The 17,001-nt window shown below is 41.4% G+C and overlaps 1 protein-coding gene across 2 annotated transcripts in view; it reads right to left on the bottom strand.

The window, feature by feature from the left end:
* The window catches only part of ADAMTSL4 (ADAMTS like 4), a 274,339-nt gene that overhangs the window by 49,074 nt on the left and 208,264 nt on the right, over window positions 1-17,001 (bottom strand). For both annotated transcript variants that reach the window (XM_089678942.1, XM_089678941.1), the window contains exons 8-9: window positions 911-1,115; window positions 65-237 (exon numbers count right to left, since the gene is read on the bottom strand). In XM_089678942.1, coding sequence (XP_089535068.1) covers window positions 65-237; window positions 911-1,115 — 378 coding nt within the window. The remainder of the gene's footprint in view (window positions 1-64; window positions 238-910; window positions 1,116-17,001) is intronic.

Genomic DNA, 17,001 nt, shown 5'->3' on the forward strand with positions numbered 1-17,001 from the left:
TGCCATGGACTGAAAGAACACGTACCCGACAGAACACAATGTTCTTCATAAAATCCATACTTACATATACATCAAGCGCTTCAGTGGTAGGACCAGGGGCTGTGAATGATTCTCCTTCTTGCTCATCACGGCTAGGTTGGTTGTAGATAAACACTGTTCCGCCAGCTTCGTATTTTCCTGGAGGGTCTACTGCCCAGTTACCATTAACGATACTCTTCCCAGCTCGATTTCTCAAAGCTGAAATCAAAGTCAGATAAGTCTAAGTCTTCCGTAAGCTAAAAGTTAACAGACAATAGATGGTATAGGGCAGTAGTCTCCAAACTGCAGCCCCAGGGGCTGGATGCATCTAGCCTTTATCCAGCACTTAGGGTACTATTCCTCCCACTGACACCAATAGAGGGGCATAATTCCTGCCACTGACACTAATAATGGGGCAATATTCCTCCCACTAATATTATTGACAGGGCACGATTCCTTCCACTGACACAAAAATGTGGCACTTTTTCTTCCATTGAAACCAATGATAGAGTACTATTGCTCCTATGAATACCAATGATAGGGCACTACTGCTCTCCCTACTGACCATTAAGCCTGAGGCCATGTTCCTTCTCACTGATGCAGGATCCGGAACATTTTCTACCCTCACCAGCCACAATCCACCGCCCCCTTCCCAAGTCTGAAGGACAATAAACTGGCACTTTGGTTGAAAAGTTTGGAGACCCCTGGTATATGGCATGGTCTAGTAATTTATATGGGTTGTTTCTTTTTAACTGGCAGGATCTTTTTATGATCTTGTAGAATCCTTCTCTAACATTACATACATATTGCTCCATATGGTTTCTTACAACACTCTCCAAGTCATGGCCAACCAGTATGTCATATAAAAAAAAATATTTCAAGACGTTCTTACCCAAGTAGTTTGGACTCCAAGTCAGTTCTCGGATGCTGATCTGAGTGGCGCCTTTTGGAATCTCCAGGATTTTATGGTAGCCAATTGGAACGTTGGTGTCCTTAAACGTGCCAGTGATGAACTTACACGTTGAGCCATCTCCACTACAAACACCGCAGGTATCCAAAGTGCTATTGGACCCAAGAATGCCATCGCAACCAGGACTCTGCAAGATGAGAAGGACTTAGGCCTTGACATAGGATTGTATCTCAAGCATTGTGCGAAAATCTGAATGACTTCATATTACTAATCATATTTTTGTTTTTAACGAACCTCAGTTTTCTTTGAAAATGTATTTAATGGCAAACATTAAAGGCTCAAATAGCATCTCAGAGCACTCTGAGCTAATATGCCGGAATTCAGAGATAGTAGCAAAGAATTCTGACATACTATCTCAAAGCACTGTTAGATAACATTTCTGATGTTTGAGATAACACAGAATTCTAAAATACTAATACAATATTCTGACATATGGTCTCAAATTGATACGATCTCAAAATTATCAAACTTTTTTCCTTTTCCCCAATGCTCTTCTGTACACCTTAGCACATATCTAATGACATTTTTGTATGACTTTCTTTTGGATGTTATACCCATAAGAGACAATTGTCTATCAAAAATGACAAAATGATAATGTTGTTGACTTCTCTCAATCTTCCTGGCCATATCAATCCCAACCATTGATCGGATAAATGTAGACATTTCTATGCATGATGAAACCTACTTAAACGTTTGTAAGACTTTTGTTTTGGAAAATATACAAGAAGAGAATTGTCTAGTTAAATGATACAAAAACTGAAAAATGATAATCTAGTTGACTCTTCTTTCAATGTTCCCCACCGTGGCAATCCCAACCTTTGATCTGATAATGTGTGTAAAAATTGCCATAAAACTGTTTAAGCAATTATTGAAGTACAATTTCCAGCCAATCCAAATCAACCATTGTTCACATAAATCATGGGTCCAAGCAAAAGGTCCAGTTTACTGCCCTTCAGACTTTAGAGGGGGAAGATTGTGGCTAATGGGGTAGAAAATGTCCCAAGCCCAGCATCAGTGAGTAAATAATACCTAAGATGTGGTGTTCAGTTGCATAGTGCTCCAGAAGGAGTAGGAATAGTGCCCCGTCCTTGGTATTACTAGGAAGAATAGTGCCCCATCATTGGTGTCAGTTGGGGGAATTATGCCCCACTGTTGGTGTCAATGTTAGGAATAGTGCCTCAAATCAGTGGGAGAAATAGTGTCCCATGGGCCCGATAAAGGCTAGCTAAGGGCTGCATCCAGCCCTCCGGCCACAGTTGGAGACCACTGATATAAAGGATCTTTCATGTTCAGGTGGGTACCTTAAACAGAGCCAAACTATATGATATGGTGACTCATAATGCACCCTATGACTTTGTGAGGAACTCACAAAGAATTTCTCTTATCTTTATTATATGATATTTTTCATTTTTACTCAATGAATGAAGGGCTCTTTAGCTCCAGTGAGCATGAAAAGACAGTATTGTCAATAAACTATAGACACAGGAAACAAAGTACATAGAGATTCGGATTAAAAAAAACAGACAAGTCCATCAAGTTCAGTTCCTCTCATTCCAAGTAAGTGAAACATGACAAAGGAACTGTCTGAATCTACTGAAGCAATCAAGATCTTTCTTTAAATCAAATAACCGCCACAATGTGCCATTCTTCTACCACTCCCTGCCAAATTTTTTATTTCTGATACACACCTCTGACATCTCAAAAGAGGATCCACTACAATAAACAGGCCACTTTTGCATTCAGGTCTTACAAACTATATACCATAGGACGTTTTAGGATGAACTAACCAACTAACAATTAACTGTACATACTAATTTAAAGGCAATCTCCAGGAAGATTTAAAGGATTAATCCACCTTTGTGGAAATAAAAATATTATTAAAAAAATGTATATTTATATATTATTAGCAAAACAACAGTGCGTAGAGAGCTTCATGGAATGGGTTTCCATGGCCAAGCAGCTGCATCCAAGCCTTACATTACCAACTGCATTACATCGGATGCAGTGATGTAAAGCATGCTGCCACTGGATTCAAGAGCGGTGGAGACACGCTTCTCTGTCTGGCAATCCGATGGATGTGTCTGGGTTTGGTGGTTGCCAGAAGAATGGTACTTGCCTGACTGCATTCTGCCAAGTGTAAAGTTTGGTGGAGGGTGATTATGGTGTGGGATTGTTTTTCAGAGGTTGGGCTTGGAACTCTTAAGGCGTCAGCATACCTAGACATTTTGGACAAGTTCATGCTCCCAACTTTGTGGGAACAGTTTGGGGATGGCCCCTTCCTGTTCCAACATGACTGCACACCAGTGCACAAAGCAAGGTCCATAAAGACATGGATGAGAGAGTTTGGGGTGGAGGAAGACTTCGAGCCAAGCCTTCTCATCCGACATCAGTGCTTGACCTCACAAATGCGCTTCTGGAAGAATGGTCAAACCTTCCCATAGACACCCTTCTAAACCTTGTGGACGGCCTTCCCAGAGGAGCTGAAGCTGTTATAGTTGCAAAGGGCGGGCCAACTCAACATTGAACCCTACGGACTAAGACTGGGATGCCATTAAAGTTCATGTGAGTGTAAAGGCAGGTGCCCTAATACTTTGGGCAATATATATGCACTACACAAATATGTTGCAATTTAACATTAACAAAATAGTCTTTTCCTTTTTAATCTGCAACACTGTTTTTTCTGTGAATTTCAGTACAATAAGGCAAACTGGAGGCATTCTACTGGCATAAAGGAACACCCCCTGAAATGTAATTTCCATCTTGTGCGATTGACTCATTGATTTTCCCAGAAGTCTGCATTAAGAAACAAGTTAAATTTTAGGCATCCTCTGCAATAGGAACCTCAGTTTTGCCAAGATGCTTCCCAAGGGTTTAATACTTCGAAAGGGATGTAGGTCTTGCAGACCTTTCTCATTAAAAGAATGCACCAGGTGATAATAACCTTCCATTCATATTCAGTCTGCAAAGGAATGTACATTTGTACATTTGCCCCCCGGGAGGATTGCCTTACTTAACAGAGAAAATTGAAACTACTCTTTAGGCCTAGGTTCACACTGTAGTGGGTGGTTGCAGGTATTGGAATCGCAGCTGTTCCCCCATCTGCAACCACCCACAGCCAAAACACACTGCTCTGTAGAGATGCGCAGGGCTGCCATTCATTCTTAATGGCACTCACTCCCACTCATCTCACAGCAAAAACACCGTGAGATTTCTCTGTGGCTGAAATTTTAATGTGATGCTAGTACCATTTTATGGGAAATGCAGGCACAGCAGCCCATTCAAATGAGTAGGACGCCATGCCCATGCAAACGTTTGCTGAAAACTCATATATAAGAGATAATAAACGAGCTCTGGATAAAAAGAGATATAGCCGCTGGCATAAAAAGGTAAAACCTCTAAAAACCTTTCCTTGGAATCGTAAAAATGAGTATATGCAGCGCTGATGTTAGATAAATAATAAAATTAGGCATAAAATTAATATCAAAACTATATCAATATTAAACCATACAAATTTGCACACTGAGGCGCTAAAATGAATAATGGTATAAAGGATAAAGTGATTAATCATAACAATTCGCGCTCTATGGCAGCAATCAAATGTGCAAACGTCCAAACTTGACGTCATAAGGTGCATATAGTGGTGTATAAAAATTCCCAAAATCCAATAGCAGCAAATTGGTGAAAATCCGTGACCGTGGTGTCTAAAAAGGATGAGTGTAGATTGCTCTAACCAGAGAGCGCAAACTAATGCGCATTTGAGTAAATCAAAGACCAACTGCCAGTCCAGTCATCTGCATCTGGACACTGGAACAATGGGGGTCATCAGGCAAGCGTCAGCTAGGCAGGTAGAACACCATAGGGATGGCTCCAGGAAAGCACTCTCCAGACAGCAGAGGGAACCAGACATGCAAGTTTAGCAGGGTCAACAGGATTCATCTTGGAAGGGGGGGGGGGGCTCGTGGTGGACAAGCCAAAGCAGAAAAAATCTCCAATAGTGTAGTACTTTATTGAATTATATGGGTGATAACATGAAAAAACACTCACTTTTCCTGAATGGTAAAAAGAGTAACCAAAATGGCCGCCGGCTGTCCATGTGGGCCGTGCGGAGTGACATCACAGGGTAAGGGCACCTCCCTTACACGTTTCGTGGCCCATGCACGTTATCAAAAAAAGGCCGAAAACCCACTTAAGTGTAAACCTAGCCTAAAAGATACAAATGAATGTATCTCTGCATTTATTAAAACATCACTAAATGTATATGTTAAATACAAGCAGTGTAAGTAACTGAATTTGCAATGGTATCAGCCTTTTGCAATTCACTGTACACCAGAGCTCAGAGAGGTGGAGGCAGAAGCAGCACAAGACGTGAGCTGCGGTCAACAAAAATGAAACCAGCACTCAAATCTTCATGCTGACTGGGGGTACTGTATCTGTCATTCTCTGCGGTGCAGCCCTTGAAAGATGGGAAAACCTTGGTACTGATGAAGAAAAGCAAAAGAAAGGCGCACTCTCTTCATGCATTACCGTGGCAAAAAACTAATTAATTAAAATGCATAAAAGTGCATACTTAAAGGAGATGGGAGTGTGTCTCCCGAGACACGTCAACTAACCCCATCAAGGGTTTCCCGCTATCTGGGACCCTTACCACTGGCTCTTTGTCTCTGTTTTTATATCTCCTTTGGTTTGTGAGTATTCACTTTTATGCATTTTAATTAATTTGTTTTTTACCACGGTAATGCACAAAGAGAGTGCGCCCTTCTTTTGCTTTTCTTCACCAGTAGAGCTGCGGTGCCTATGTGCTTCAGAATGAATGGAAATGGGCAGCAACATTCACATACCACACTTACACCTGCATTGCAGTGACTTGTAATAAAACGCAGGTCATAGATGGGAATTTGGCCAAATAAAATTAGGAGCAAAGCTTGTTACAGAAATTAGAATAGCTAAAAATGGAGACATTTAAAAATTCGATAAAATATTGTCTACAATTCTATTTCCTGACAGCAGATTGTAGGTGTGTTGGTTGGGTCAGTTGCATGGATAAAAATACTGCATTGTTTACAGATGACCACATGTACCCCCACACCCCCACCTATCATTCTGATTGTGTGGTTATAAAGATATCAGGGCATCAGTACTTCAGAACTGCCCGTCATCCAGCAGATTGACATTTTACCTTCTCACCTACCCCACTCATGTCTTCTTTGCAGAGGCTCTGTAACATTTTACTACCTGCTAGGCACAAACGTGAAATAACAAATTAGTGTCAGGAAAACTGACAGCTTTATCTGTATCACGCTTCTGAATCATACGCTCCAACAATCTGGACAAAAGAAGAAACCAACGCAGAGAAATGTTCACCGCACCCTAAATAAGTATTTTAAGTGTATGTATAACCATACCATAACGTGTAGCACCATCTAACATCTGGAAGGTGGTTGGGGACCCTCACAGCACAGTGGGCTTGCATCCTACACCTGAAATCCCACCTTTGTTGGGTGGAAGTAATTGAGTGCCTGCCACTTTAGGAAGCTTAACAGTTTATTAGGCACAATAAAGACAAAAAGAGAAGGATTAGACCACAGGACACCCTAAAATGAACAAAAATGCAGACTCCAGACTTTACAGCCAATGCAGAAGAAAAGGCCTATAAAGTGGTTGAAATTGAACAAAACATATACCTCTATAGTGAGTACTTGTCTCAATAAAGAGCACTAAGTGTCATTTCTGTCTGCTGCCTTGTTCCTCTGCCATCAGCACAAATCACTTCTGACAAGTTTCCCTGACACCAGGAGATACATGGTGTCAGGGGAGGGACCTCCAGCAGATTGACAGCCTCAGCTCTGCTCCCATTAGCTGTGTGGAAGGGGGGGGGGGTCTCTGTACTCTAATCAGCTTTATAAATTCTGCACTTTGAACAGCTGTAGAGAAGAGAAGACTGCAAATAGACGTACAATTTAATTAGGAGGAAATGTTTTATCTCTGTTAGGGTTTACAACCACTTTAGGCCAAAACCAGCACTCTGTACACTGACTTCATCAGCAGTGCATTTTTCTGGTGTGAACTGGTCCGCAGGCAATGCACATACCACCTGGATTATCCACCAGAACGTCCAGCAATGTCCTCCTGCAGTAGCTTCTACCCAGCTCCACAGGATACTCCTCACAAAAGTTTGCATCCCTGGTGCTCCAGTCAGTGGAGTTCAGAATTCCTAGGCCTCTGACCCAGGCCTCTACTCTAGAAAAGACCCCCCCTTCCCTCAAACAACTGGCCTGGGAGGTACAGAACTCCAACACAACCTCCTCTCCTGGTAGCGGCCCAGGTGGCAAAATACCTGTCCTGGCAGCAGTCCAGGAGGTATGAGAGCTCCTCAACAGGCAGAAACAATTAAACAATAAAACCAAGCTTAGGGGAAGGAGAAAATCTCCCCAAAGTGAAAAACTTCCTATGCTAGACAGTGGCCACCAGAACATTTGTCCCCACAAATTTCTTCTCACTTCTTGCTTTCTTGGCAACTCTAAAATTTAGAATTTCTGCTTTCTCTATCTCTCAATGACAAAGGTCACCAGGATAATCAGAGGGGTAAACCTCCCCACTTGCTGGAACACAATTTGGCAAAGGAGGTAACTCTTCCCCACTCTATCCAATCCAAAAAAAAGCTTTGCCTTCTGCATACACTTTCAGTTTCATGAACCAATAAACAGTATAAGCAGATTTTGATGGGCCTGAATGTCAAAACAGTATCTATTCTGCTTGAGGAACCAAGGCCATAGATTGGACTGCTAGATTGGATTGTAGGAACCTCTGTCCATCCTTAAGCAAGTCATAAGCTGTGATTCTCACTCAAAAGGTGACAGCAACACCCACTTTTTTGGTACATTTTTTTTTAATCTTCTATTTGTAAAAGCAGAGAATAGGGACAGCTTATATGCTTGGAAAAACTCTCCTCAAAAAGCAACCCCAAACTATGGAGAAGAACATTATGGCTCCCTAGGACAGAAATGATCTCAAATAATGGTCAGAATTTGGAACACCGTATAGGGTTACCCTTCGCAAGGAAGCTTTATTCATATCTCAACCCCAAGGTAGTGACCACCTCTTGTCTAAAAGATAGATTATTTGAAAGGTCTCACATTTTAACAAAAATTGTCCAGCACCTATCCTAGCCCCCTTAGCATACACAGTTGGGTTCCCCACATTCCAAAGTAGACCTGTCTAGGGCTCGATCCACACTAGTACGTGCCTATAGGTAGCAGGGGCAAAGAGATGGCTTCTTCCTGTACAATTATTGGTTGCACATTTTTGCTATCATTCGTGGAAATATTCTATCTTAAAAAGATTATTCAGATTTTTTTTTAAGCCCACGGTAGGTGTGCAAAGCTAAACAATAGTAAGTGACCTTTCCTCTTAAATTGTAAGCTCTACAAGCAGAGCCCTCAGTTTCCTCTTGTACCAAATTGTATTGTAACTGTAATGTCTACCTTCATTTTGTAAAGTGCTGCGCAAACTGTTGGAGCTATATAAATCCTGTATTATAATAATAAAAAAATTAACCAAAAGAGTTCACTTAGGGTGCATCTCTGGTCCTTCCTTGACCCCCCCCCCCAGGTTGCAAGGCTCCCAACAAGAATAAGGCTCACTCAAAAGGCCTAGCGGACCCTTCTCCCCGTGATCAACTGAAGCCGAGCAAGGAGTACTAGGTGGGGGGTTCTCCCAAAGAGACATCCCAAGGTGGGGGGGAAGGAACCTGATGGCAACACATCCTTCCCAGAAACTTCAGGGTAGACCTGAGGACCCACATCCTCTACCCTGAGTAAAAAGGGAATGCATGTACACTATAAAGTGCAGTGTGACACTCAGATGGAGAGCACAAAAATGAATATGTGAAAAACAAAAAGTGCCAGTTCAAGTGCATTGGCTAGGCCTTGCAGTCTAGTAGACTAGTAACAGAAATGATCTCACTCTCAGTCAAAAGGTGCAGAAAAAAAAAAGCAAAAGTGTTGTGGCCTAGTGCAGTTTCACACAGTGGGGTCCCATACCCATAGTGTTATTCAGATGTTATCTCAGTACTGTGAGCTGAGTTAGGACCAGGTAAACAGGGAAAGTTACCATTCTAAAGAGGCCATCCTAACAAAGAGGAGTTGCTTAGGGAGTCAAAAGGTGTGTACCTACAGCCCCGGACTTGTCACACACTGATAAAATGTAGAGCAACCCTGCAGTCCAATAACAACAACCTCCAATGCCATATAATACTTTTGGATTCTCTCTCCATCCTCCTTATATGCCAAAGAAGATGCAGCACCCTGAAGTCCTATGCAAAGACCAACTTTCTGGAAGTCAGTATTTGCATAGGCATAGACCCACCCCCATTTTACTGTGCTGGGATACAAGTAGAGTACGTTTTGTGATTATGTTTATCTGCACTTTATTTCTTCTTCAGCTTGCTACTCTTGGTGCTCTAATGTTCTAAATACAATGACAGTAGGTTTGGGTTACCATCAGATGTACATTATGGGGTCTATAGACAAGAACGGTCTGTGCGCTAGGATGACCCCGATTCTCATGTAAGAATATTTGTTAGATCTTACATCACATATCTACATATTTACAGACGTTGTTCCAAGAAATGCTTAGGCTGTCAATGAGGAGTCTACACTTTATATAGAACAGATACTGAAATATTACAACGTCTGCCAAATCTACTGTTCTCAGGTGGTGGTCTGCATATGAGAGGCATGAGATTTATAAGTTACAGATTTCAACTAACTGAAGTTTCTTCTCAGCACTGATGTATATTCCGCATGCAGTCTCCACATTTACAACAGCCTGTCTCATAAGACAAATGGTAGACGTGTGTTAGGAGTCTGCACCTGGCACACTCTACTAAGCATTGCAGAACATCTAAAGTGGAAAATATACACAATGCACTGATTGCAAACACAATACACCAATCAGCAATAACTTTATGACCACCCACTTAAAACTGAGTAGGTAGTTTTACCGCCAAAGCAGTCCTGACCCATCAAGGCATGGATGCCACTAGACCTCTGAAGGTATGCTGTGGTATCTGGCACCAAGCCATCAGTAGCAGATCCTGTACGTTTTGAGCTGAGGACTCCACGGATCCAACTTCTTTTTTCCAGCAGATCCTACAGATGCTAGATTGGATAGAAATCTGGAGAATTTGGAGCACAAGTCAACAACTCAAACTCGTTGTGTTCCTCTAACCATTCTTGAACCATTTTTCTAGTGTGGCAAGGTGCACTATCCTGCTGAAGGAGGACACTGCGCTCAGGGAATACCGTTTCAATGAAGGGGTGTACTTGGTCAGCAACAATGTTTAGGTAGGTTGTACTTGTCAAGTAACATCCACATGAATGGCAGAACCCAAAGGCATGCCCAGAGGAACATTGTCCAAAGCATCACACTGCCTCCACCAGCTTGCCTTTTTCCCATCCTACATCTTGGTGCCATGTCTCCTCCAGGTAATATGTGCCCAGGCCATCCACATGATGTAAAAGAAAATGTGATTCATCAGGCCAGGCTACATTCTTCCATTGCTCTGTGGTCTAGTTCTGATGTGCCCATTGTAGGTGCTTTGGGCTGTAGACACGAGTCAGCACAGGCACCCTGGCTGGTCTGCCCCAAACACAACAAACTGTGATGCCCGTTTTTTTCTTTTTTCAACACAACTCAATGTCAGGGCCAACAAGTTTACTTGCTTCCTAAAGCCTAGTACACACCATGAAAAAAATCTTACAAAAAATACTGCTTTCAGAGGGATCGTCCAATATTCTGATCGTTCATACACAGTTTTCGAAAACCTGTTCATGACAGTTCATGCAATATTATCTGAAGGGACAAGCACGAAAAATTTTCTTCTTCGATACCAGAACAATTTTTGTTTAATCGGCACAGTATTCATCCATTAAAAAAATTGAGCGACCAAGACCACGCATGCTCGGACATGAATGCAGATATAACTATACAATACATTACATCACTTCCGAGACTATATTCTGTCGTATGAGAATTTACATAACTTTAGTAACCTCTTAATTTTCGATATCAGACTAGCATGCAAAAAAAAAAAAAAGGACGATCATTGGTCTGATATTCTCATACGTGTGTATGAGGATTTATGTATCACACTGACTTTCAGATGCCATTCCAACAAGATGATCAATTAACATGACAGTGGTCATATGTCTATGGCTGATGGGCGTATATTGAATTTGTGGGCTGATTTCACCTTGTGAGATGACCACAAGTTCATAAAGTAGTACCTCTGGGGTGGGGCAGTGTTTAAACTCCAACCTAGGCACACCTGAATGATGACACCCTTTCGTACAAGCCCCGGCCCTTGTATCATACATGTATTAGATTTTAGTAAAGGTAATGCTAGAATATGCTATTTGAGTAAACTTCTTTGTATTCACAGCTACATATTAACTACACACACCGACGAGAGAAATCAGAAATGGTTTCACATTTTTTGGAACTATAGTGAGCCTTCTGAAGCCTTCCTAATCCTGCACCCCCTTCCTTCTGTAGCTCTCCTGCTGAATGTAGCTACAAACATCCAGAGGTGATGAAAAGAGAGAACAAAATAGGAAAAATTTAATTAAAGGATTAAAAGTTTGAAGCCTGTCGTTACACGTTGCCAATATTAGCAACTACAGTTGCAATTTTTTAAATATAATAAAATGCAGCGTTAGTATATCTGTGACACTCACAGAGTAACTCAATAAAAATACAGTAGATATAAAGTTCCCAAGTATTGAGAAGTGCAGAATAAGTGAAGGTTCTGTGACTCCTGTGGCGGTGAAGAGGAGTATAGATGTACGCTAACCAGATAGACGAAATGCTTGTGCATGGAGTATATAAGACCTACTCCAGGTACTCAGGGTATGATTCACTGGAATAGGTAGTAGTCATCTAAGCCACAGCTACCAGGTGTCATGGGTCTGTAAAACATCAGGGGTCTCCTGGAATGCTGACTTCCACCACCAGAGGGGGTTTTTTAAAACTTTGACATCAGACTTCAAGTAGGCAGGAATCAGGTAGACCTTCAAAGAATGGGGCTCCCATGGAATAAACAGGGCCCCAGACAAAGCTTCTGATAGTGTAGTAACTTTAATGCAGTAAGTGATAAGCATACAAGGAAAACACTTACATTAAAAAATCCAAGATGGCCGCCGGCTGAGTATAATAAGCCATGCGGTGCAGCAATCAATATAGTCCAGTAGAGGGCACTCACTGACGCGTTTCGTGTATAATACACATTATCAAAGGGCTGCAATTTTTTGGCAGTTTTAGGATTTGTGGTGGCTGATTGAACAACTTTTCACAGCATTCGATAATACAAATGAATACAAATTAATCTATGAATTAATTAAATAATACTATGTTTTCAACCGATTTCAAGCAAAAAAATGATCAGTTTCATCAGAATTATTCTGGATTGTAGATAAGTAGATATATCACTATGATCAATAAGCGGTTTATTTCTAAAACATTTGTTGTATGAATGTCAGAAACATTTGTGTAAGCTGAACAAAAGTGCACCATAAGTCTTCCAGGAGATTGATTTCTGGATCAACAGCTCCATCTAGTGGCCACAATGTGGTATAGTTTTGTGATATACCCCAATGAGAAAATATACAGCATATTGGCCACTAGACGGAGCTGATAATGCAGGAATGAATCTATCAAAAAACATACAGTGAAATTTCATTCAGCTTTCACGAACGTTTTTGCCATTCATACAACAAATGTCTTTTAAATAGATTCGTAAGTGGTGCACCGAACAATCTTTTCATGCAATTCTGGTTCTTTAAACAATTGTTCATTTTATAAATTTGGAAGGGGAGGTGTGATATTTATTTATTTCAGGTACTTATATAGCGCCGTCAATTTACGCAACGCTTTACATATATGTTGTACATTCACATCAGTCCCTAACCCTCAAGGGACGTACAGTCTAAGGTCTCTAACTTACATTCATACATACACATACTAGGGCCAATTTAGACAGGAGCCAATTCACCTATCAGCATGTCTTTGGAGTGTAGGAGGAAACCGGAGTACCCGGAGGAAACCCACGCAAGCACAGGGAGAACATTCAAACTCCAGGCAGGTGGTGCCGTGGTTGGGATTCGAACCAGCGACCCTAGTACTGCCAGGCGGAAATGCTAACCATTTAGTCACGTGATATATGATCAATACAAATTTGAAAGCAATTTTTATATACTTCTGTAATGTATTAATGTTGTAAATACCATAAAATAATATGTATTAGTACGTAGAAATATCTTTTGTAAAAAAAAAAAAGAATGACAACTGAAAACATGTATTGCTTAATTTGTATAAAATAAACTATTAGTGTACATGTGCATCATAATATAGATATCAGTGGCGGACTGACAACTCATGGGGCCCCCGGGCAATAGGGGATCATGGGGCCCCTGTGTCCTTGCCCAAACTCAAAAAAAACCTATGAAAAAGGTACCAGGGGCATCTCATGGGGCCCCCTACTGACCCCGGGCCCTTGGGCAGTGCCCGAGTTTCCAAATGGTCAGTCCGCCCCTGATAGATACTGTACATTTTTGTAGATTACAGTTCATCACATGGGATCGGAATGAGTTGATCAGTTCTTAATATGCTATTCCAAATTTTTTTTCCCATCAAATTTGAGTACATGGTCCAATCATATCAAACTATTTTATTTAGTGCCTGATCAATCCCTTGATTGTATTTTTCTCCAGGACAGTGAATCAATCAACGATCGTATATAATATCATTCAATGTGTGGCCACCATTATTGTGGCTGAAGTCTCGTACACATGATGAGAATATCAGACGAATGGTCATCTGTGTTTTTTTGTTTTTGCATGCTAGTCTCATATTGAAAATTAAGAGGTTATTACAGTTACGAAAAATCATACTACGGAATACAATTTTTGAAGTGATGTAATGTATTGTAATGTATTTTTTAATTTCCGAGCATGCGTGGTCTTGGTCTTTAGATTCTTTTCAGGCGAATAGTGCATAATTTAAATGAAAACCATTCATTCTGGTATCATATGAGAAAAATTGTCATGTTTGTCCCTTTGGATAATTTTGCATGAAGTGTCATGATCGGCTCTCAAAAGCTGTGTCCTAATGGTCAGATTATCGGACGATCATTTAGAAAGCAGTATTTTTCTTCCGATTTTCTTATTGTGTTTACCCTACTTAATAAGTCACGTAATTCGGCCTGGTCTGACTCTGATGTTCTGGTGAAATTAAATGAGTTATGTATCTAAGGCAATCCCAAATTGACCATTCCGACAGATGAGACTGAAGGGTTTTGAGCATGCATCTGGGTTCAGTCCTTCCATTTCATAAGGTCATGGAATTTTATCTATTAGTCCTCTAATCTCTAGCTTTTCCTTATTGATGTAGCTTAATTGTTTCTCAGTAACAAGATTTCTGGTTAATTACATGCCTGACCAGGCTGAATGTATCAGCAAAGATAATCTCATGTTTGAGTCTCAGACATGCTAGGAGCGGTTGAAACCAGTATATTGGCCCCTACCTTGAGGCCATCATAAAAACTGGGAGGTGGGTAGTTATTTATATAACCTCTATGTCCATCTTGATGTCAGTGTGCTTTTCTTGTAGGTCCTTGTAAAATTAATTAGATTGAGGGACATTCCATTACTAATTGGACAAGAAGGTTAATTGCCTTCTTTTCTTAAATTGAAAAATTACCTTTGGACATATTCAGGCTGTTTAGAAATGGGTACAGTGTGTAAAATGAAAAGCTATAGATAGTCAACCATGACCGTTGGGATGATTTGGGCCGGAACTTTAAAATATTATTAGTGGAGATAGCAACTTCTGTTGTATGATATACTTTTGCATTTGTAACGCCCTCCAGGTTAGACAGTTTTGTTAGACAGAGTCCGAGTAGCAGTCTGGGATGAGTCAGCCTGTGAGTGAGGCAGGAGTTCACTTCAGGACAGGCTTGGGAGGTCCTGAAGGTCAAAGCTTCTGGAGCCCTCCAACCTCTCCATAAACCTGAGAGCTTTCTGGAGGAGGGGAGGAGGCTCAGATCTGCATGCTTGAGGGACCTTGGCCAATCCCCCAGCAGGAGGCTGGGCATGGTGACCAGGACTAAGTATCTCTAAGTAACACAGGGCCTGGAAGTCAGTGTTGGGTGGAAGAGAGGAAGGCTGGAGTGAAAAGCCTGGGAGGGGGACTCAGGATGGCGAGCCCACCTGCCGGCAGGATTCTGGAAGGGAAGATCTCCTTTGTCCCATCGTCTCTGTTGTTTTCTATGTCGGTGGCCTGTGAAGCAGGGAAGGAGCCAGCCCAGCATAAGGCCTGAAGGCAGCCACCAAACCACCAAGCAAACAGAGAAAGACAGAGTGAGTACTCCTACACCTCCCTGGGCCAGATAAGGGGAGAGGGCGGTCAGGTACAATACCCAACTAGTCTTCATCCAGGACTGTTCTAAATTAACAGCTCTTGGGCCCCCTTTTCCAGGGATACCCTCAGGCAGCTGGGTGAAGAGGAGGAATCATCTTTGGTGCTCTTCAAGGAAAGACTGTTGCTCTCTGCATTTTTGAACATAGTTGCTAAAATGTTTGTCCTCAAGTTCTGCAGTTCCTCAGGCATCCCATATATCACTAGACTCTATCCAAGTTTAATCCCTAAATAAAATTACAAAAGTTCAAGGACTGTTCTTTGACTCCAGTGTGCAAAGTATAAAAATGCATGTTGCCATTCTGTAAAGAGCTTATGGGGGAACCAAAACTCAGTGACTCCTAAGGGGGTAGTGCTACACATTTAAAGTAAAGCAATTTAAATTGCAGTCATTTAACTCCACAATTAGTCTGTTTTTGCAGATTTGTCTATAGCTTTGTCGGGTGGCACTAGAATACCAAAAAAAACAAACTCAATGCTGAAGTGACCCTTGGTTGAGGACTGAATTCCAGAGGTAGCTAGCAGTCTGTCATTGGTATTGTATTCCAGATAACACCTCCCATTCAGTAACCCCAGTTTAATCATACAAACACCCCTATCTGGCTGTTCTTGTGTTACTTGTCTTCTGTAGGTTTTCAATTCCTGAGCCTGACAGTTTTGGCCAAAGCAGCAGCTCATGTGAGTCTTGTGGAACAATGCCCTGGATGTATGCAGAGAACAGGTTTTCCATGCCAGACCAAATCCCTGGAATGACTGTAGAAAGGGACCTCATTTAGGAGAAAGCAGACATGCCGTCTCCTGGCACTGGCTGTCACCGAAGACCACATACTATGGAAGAGGCAGAGGGCTGTGGGAACCAGGAGATCAGGAGACCAGCAATGGGCTTTTATACAATATTTCTTACAGTAAAAGGAAAACTATGTTGGTTTTGGGTCATTTTTATTTTATTCATTTTGTAAGTTTACAAGATTTGAAACTGTTGTTTTATAACTTTCCCCACTCTACTGAAAATAATGTTATATCTGGTGGTGCTCCTGTTGTTTTCTATGTCGGTGACCATGGTCACCTGGACAGAGACTTCCAGGGGTAGACACAGCTATACAAACAGATGGTCCATGTATTCACTACTCTGTCCAAAATGAAAAGTTTTTAGTTACAGGACTTGTAAGCATTTTTAAATTTATGATTTCTTGATCATGATAAACTGCATGTTTGGAGGTGAGCATTTATTAGTTCCAAAATGGATGCATTAAAACTAACAGACCTCAACAATTTTATAGCAATCAAAAACTAACATTCTAATCACATGTTGGGTTTCGCTCTATCATCCAATGAAGTCCTAGTGAATTTTTCCCCTTTTTTAACTTATTGCGAACCGCGAAATGCATGTATGCAATGGCAGGCTGAATAAGAGAAACCTATACATTCCCCCTTCCACGCTAAACAGTGGGGATAGAGGAATCTCCCCTGCCAACTGCGGCTGTCAGAATACCCAAACAGTAACTCTCGATTTTCAGATTGAAATTTGTTGAGCCGGGATG

This window comes from Staurois parvus, unplaced genomic scaffold (assembly GCF_062004578.1).
Source record: "Staurois parvus isolate SC_StPar_1 unplaced genomic scaffold, SC_StPar_1.0 ptg000213l, whole genome shotgun sequence".
Lineage (NCBI taxonomy): Eukaryota > Metazoa > Chordata > Amphibia > Anura > Ranidae > Staurois > Staurois parvus.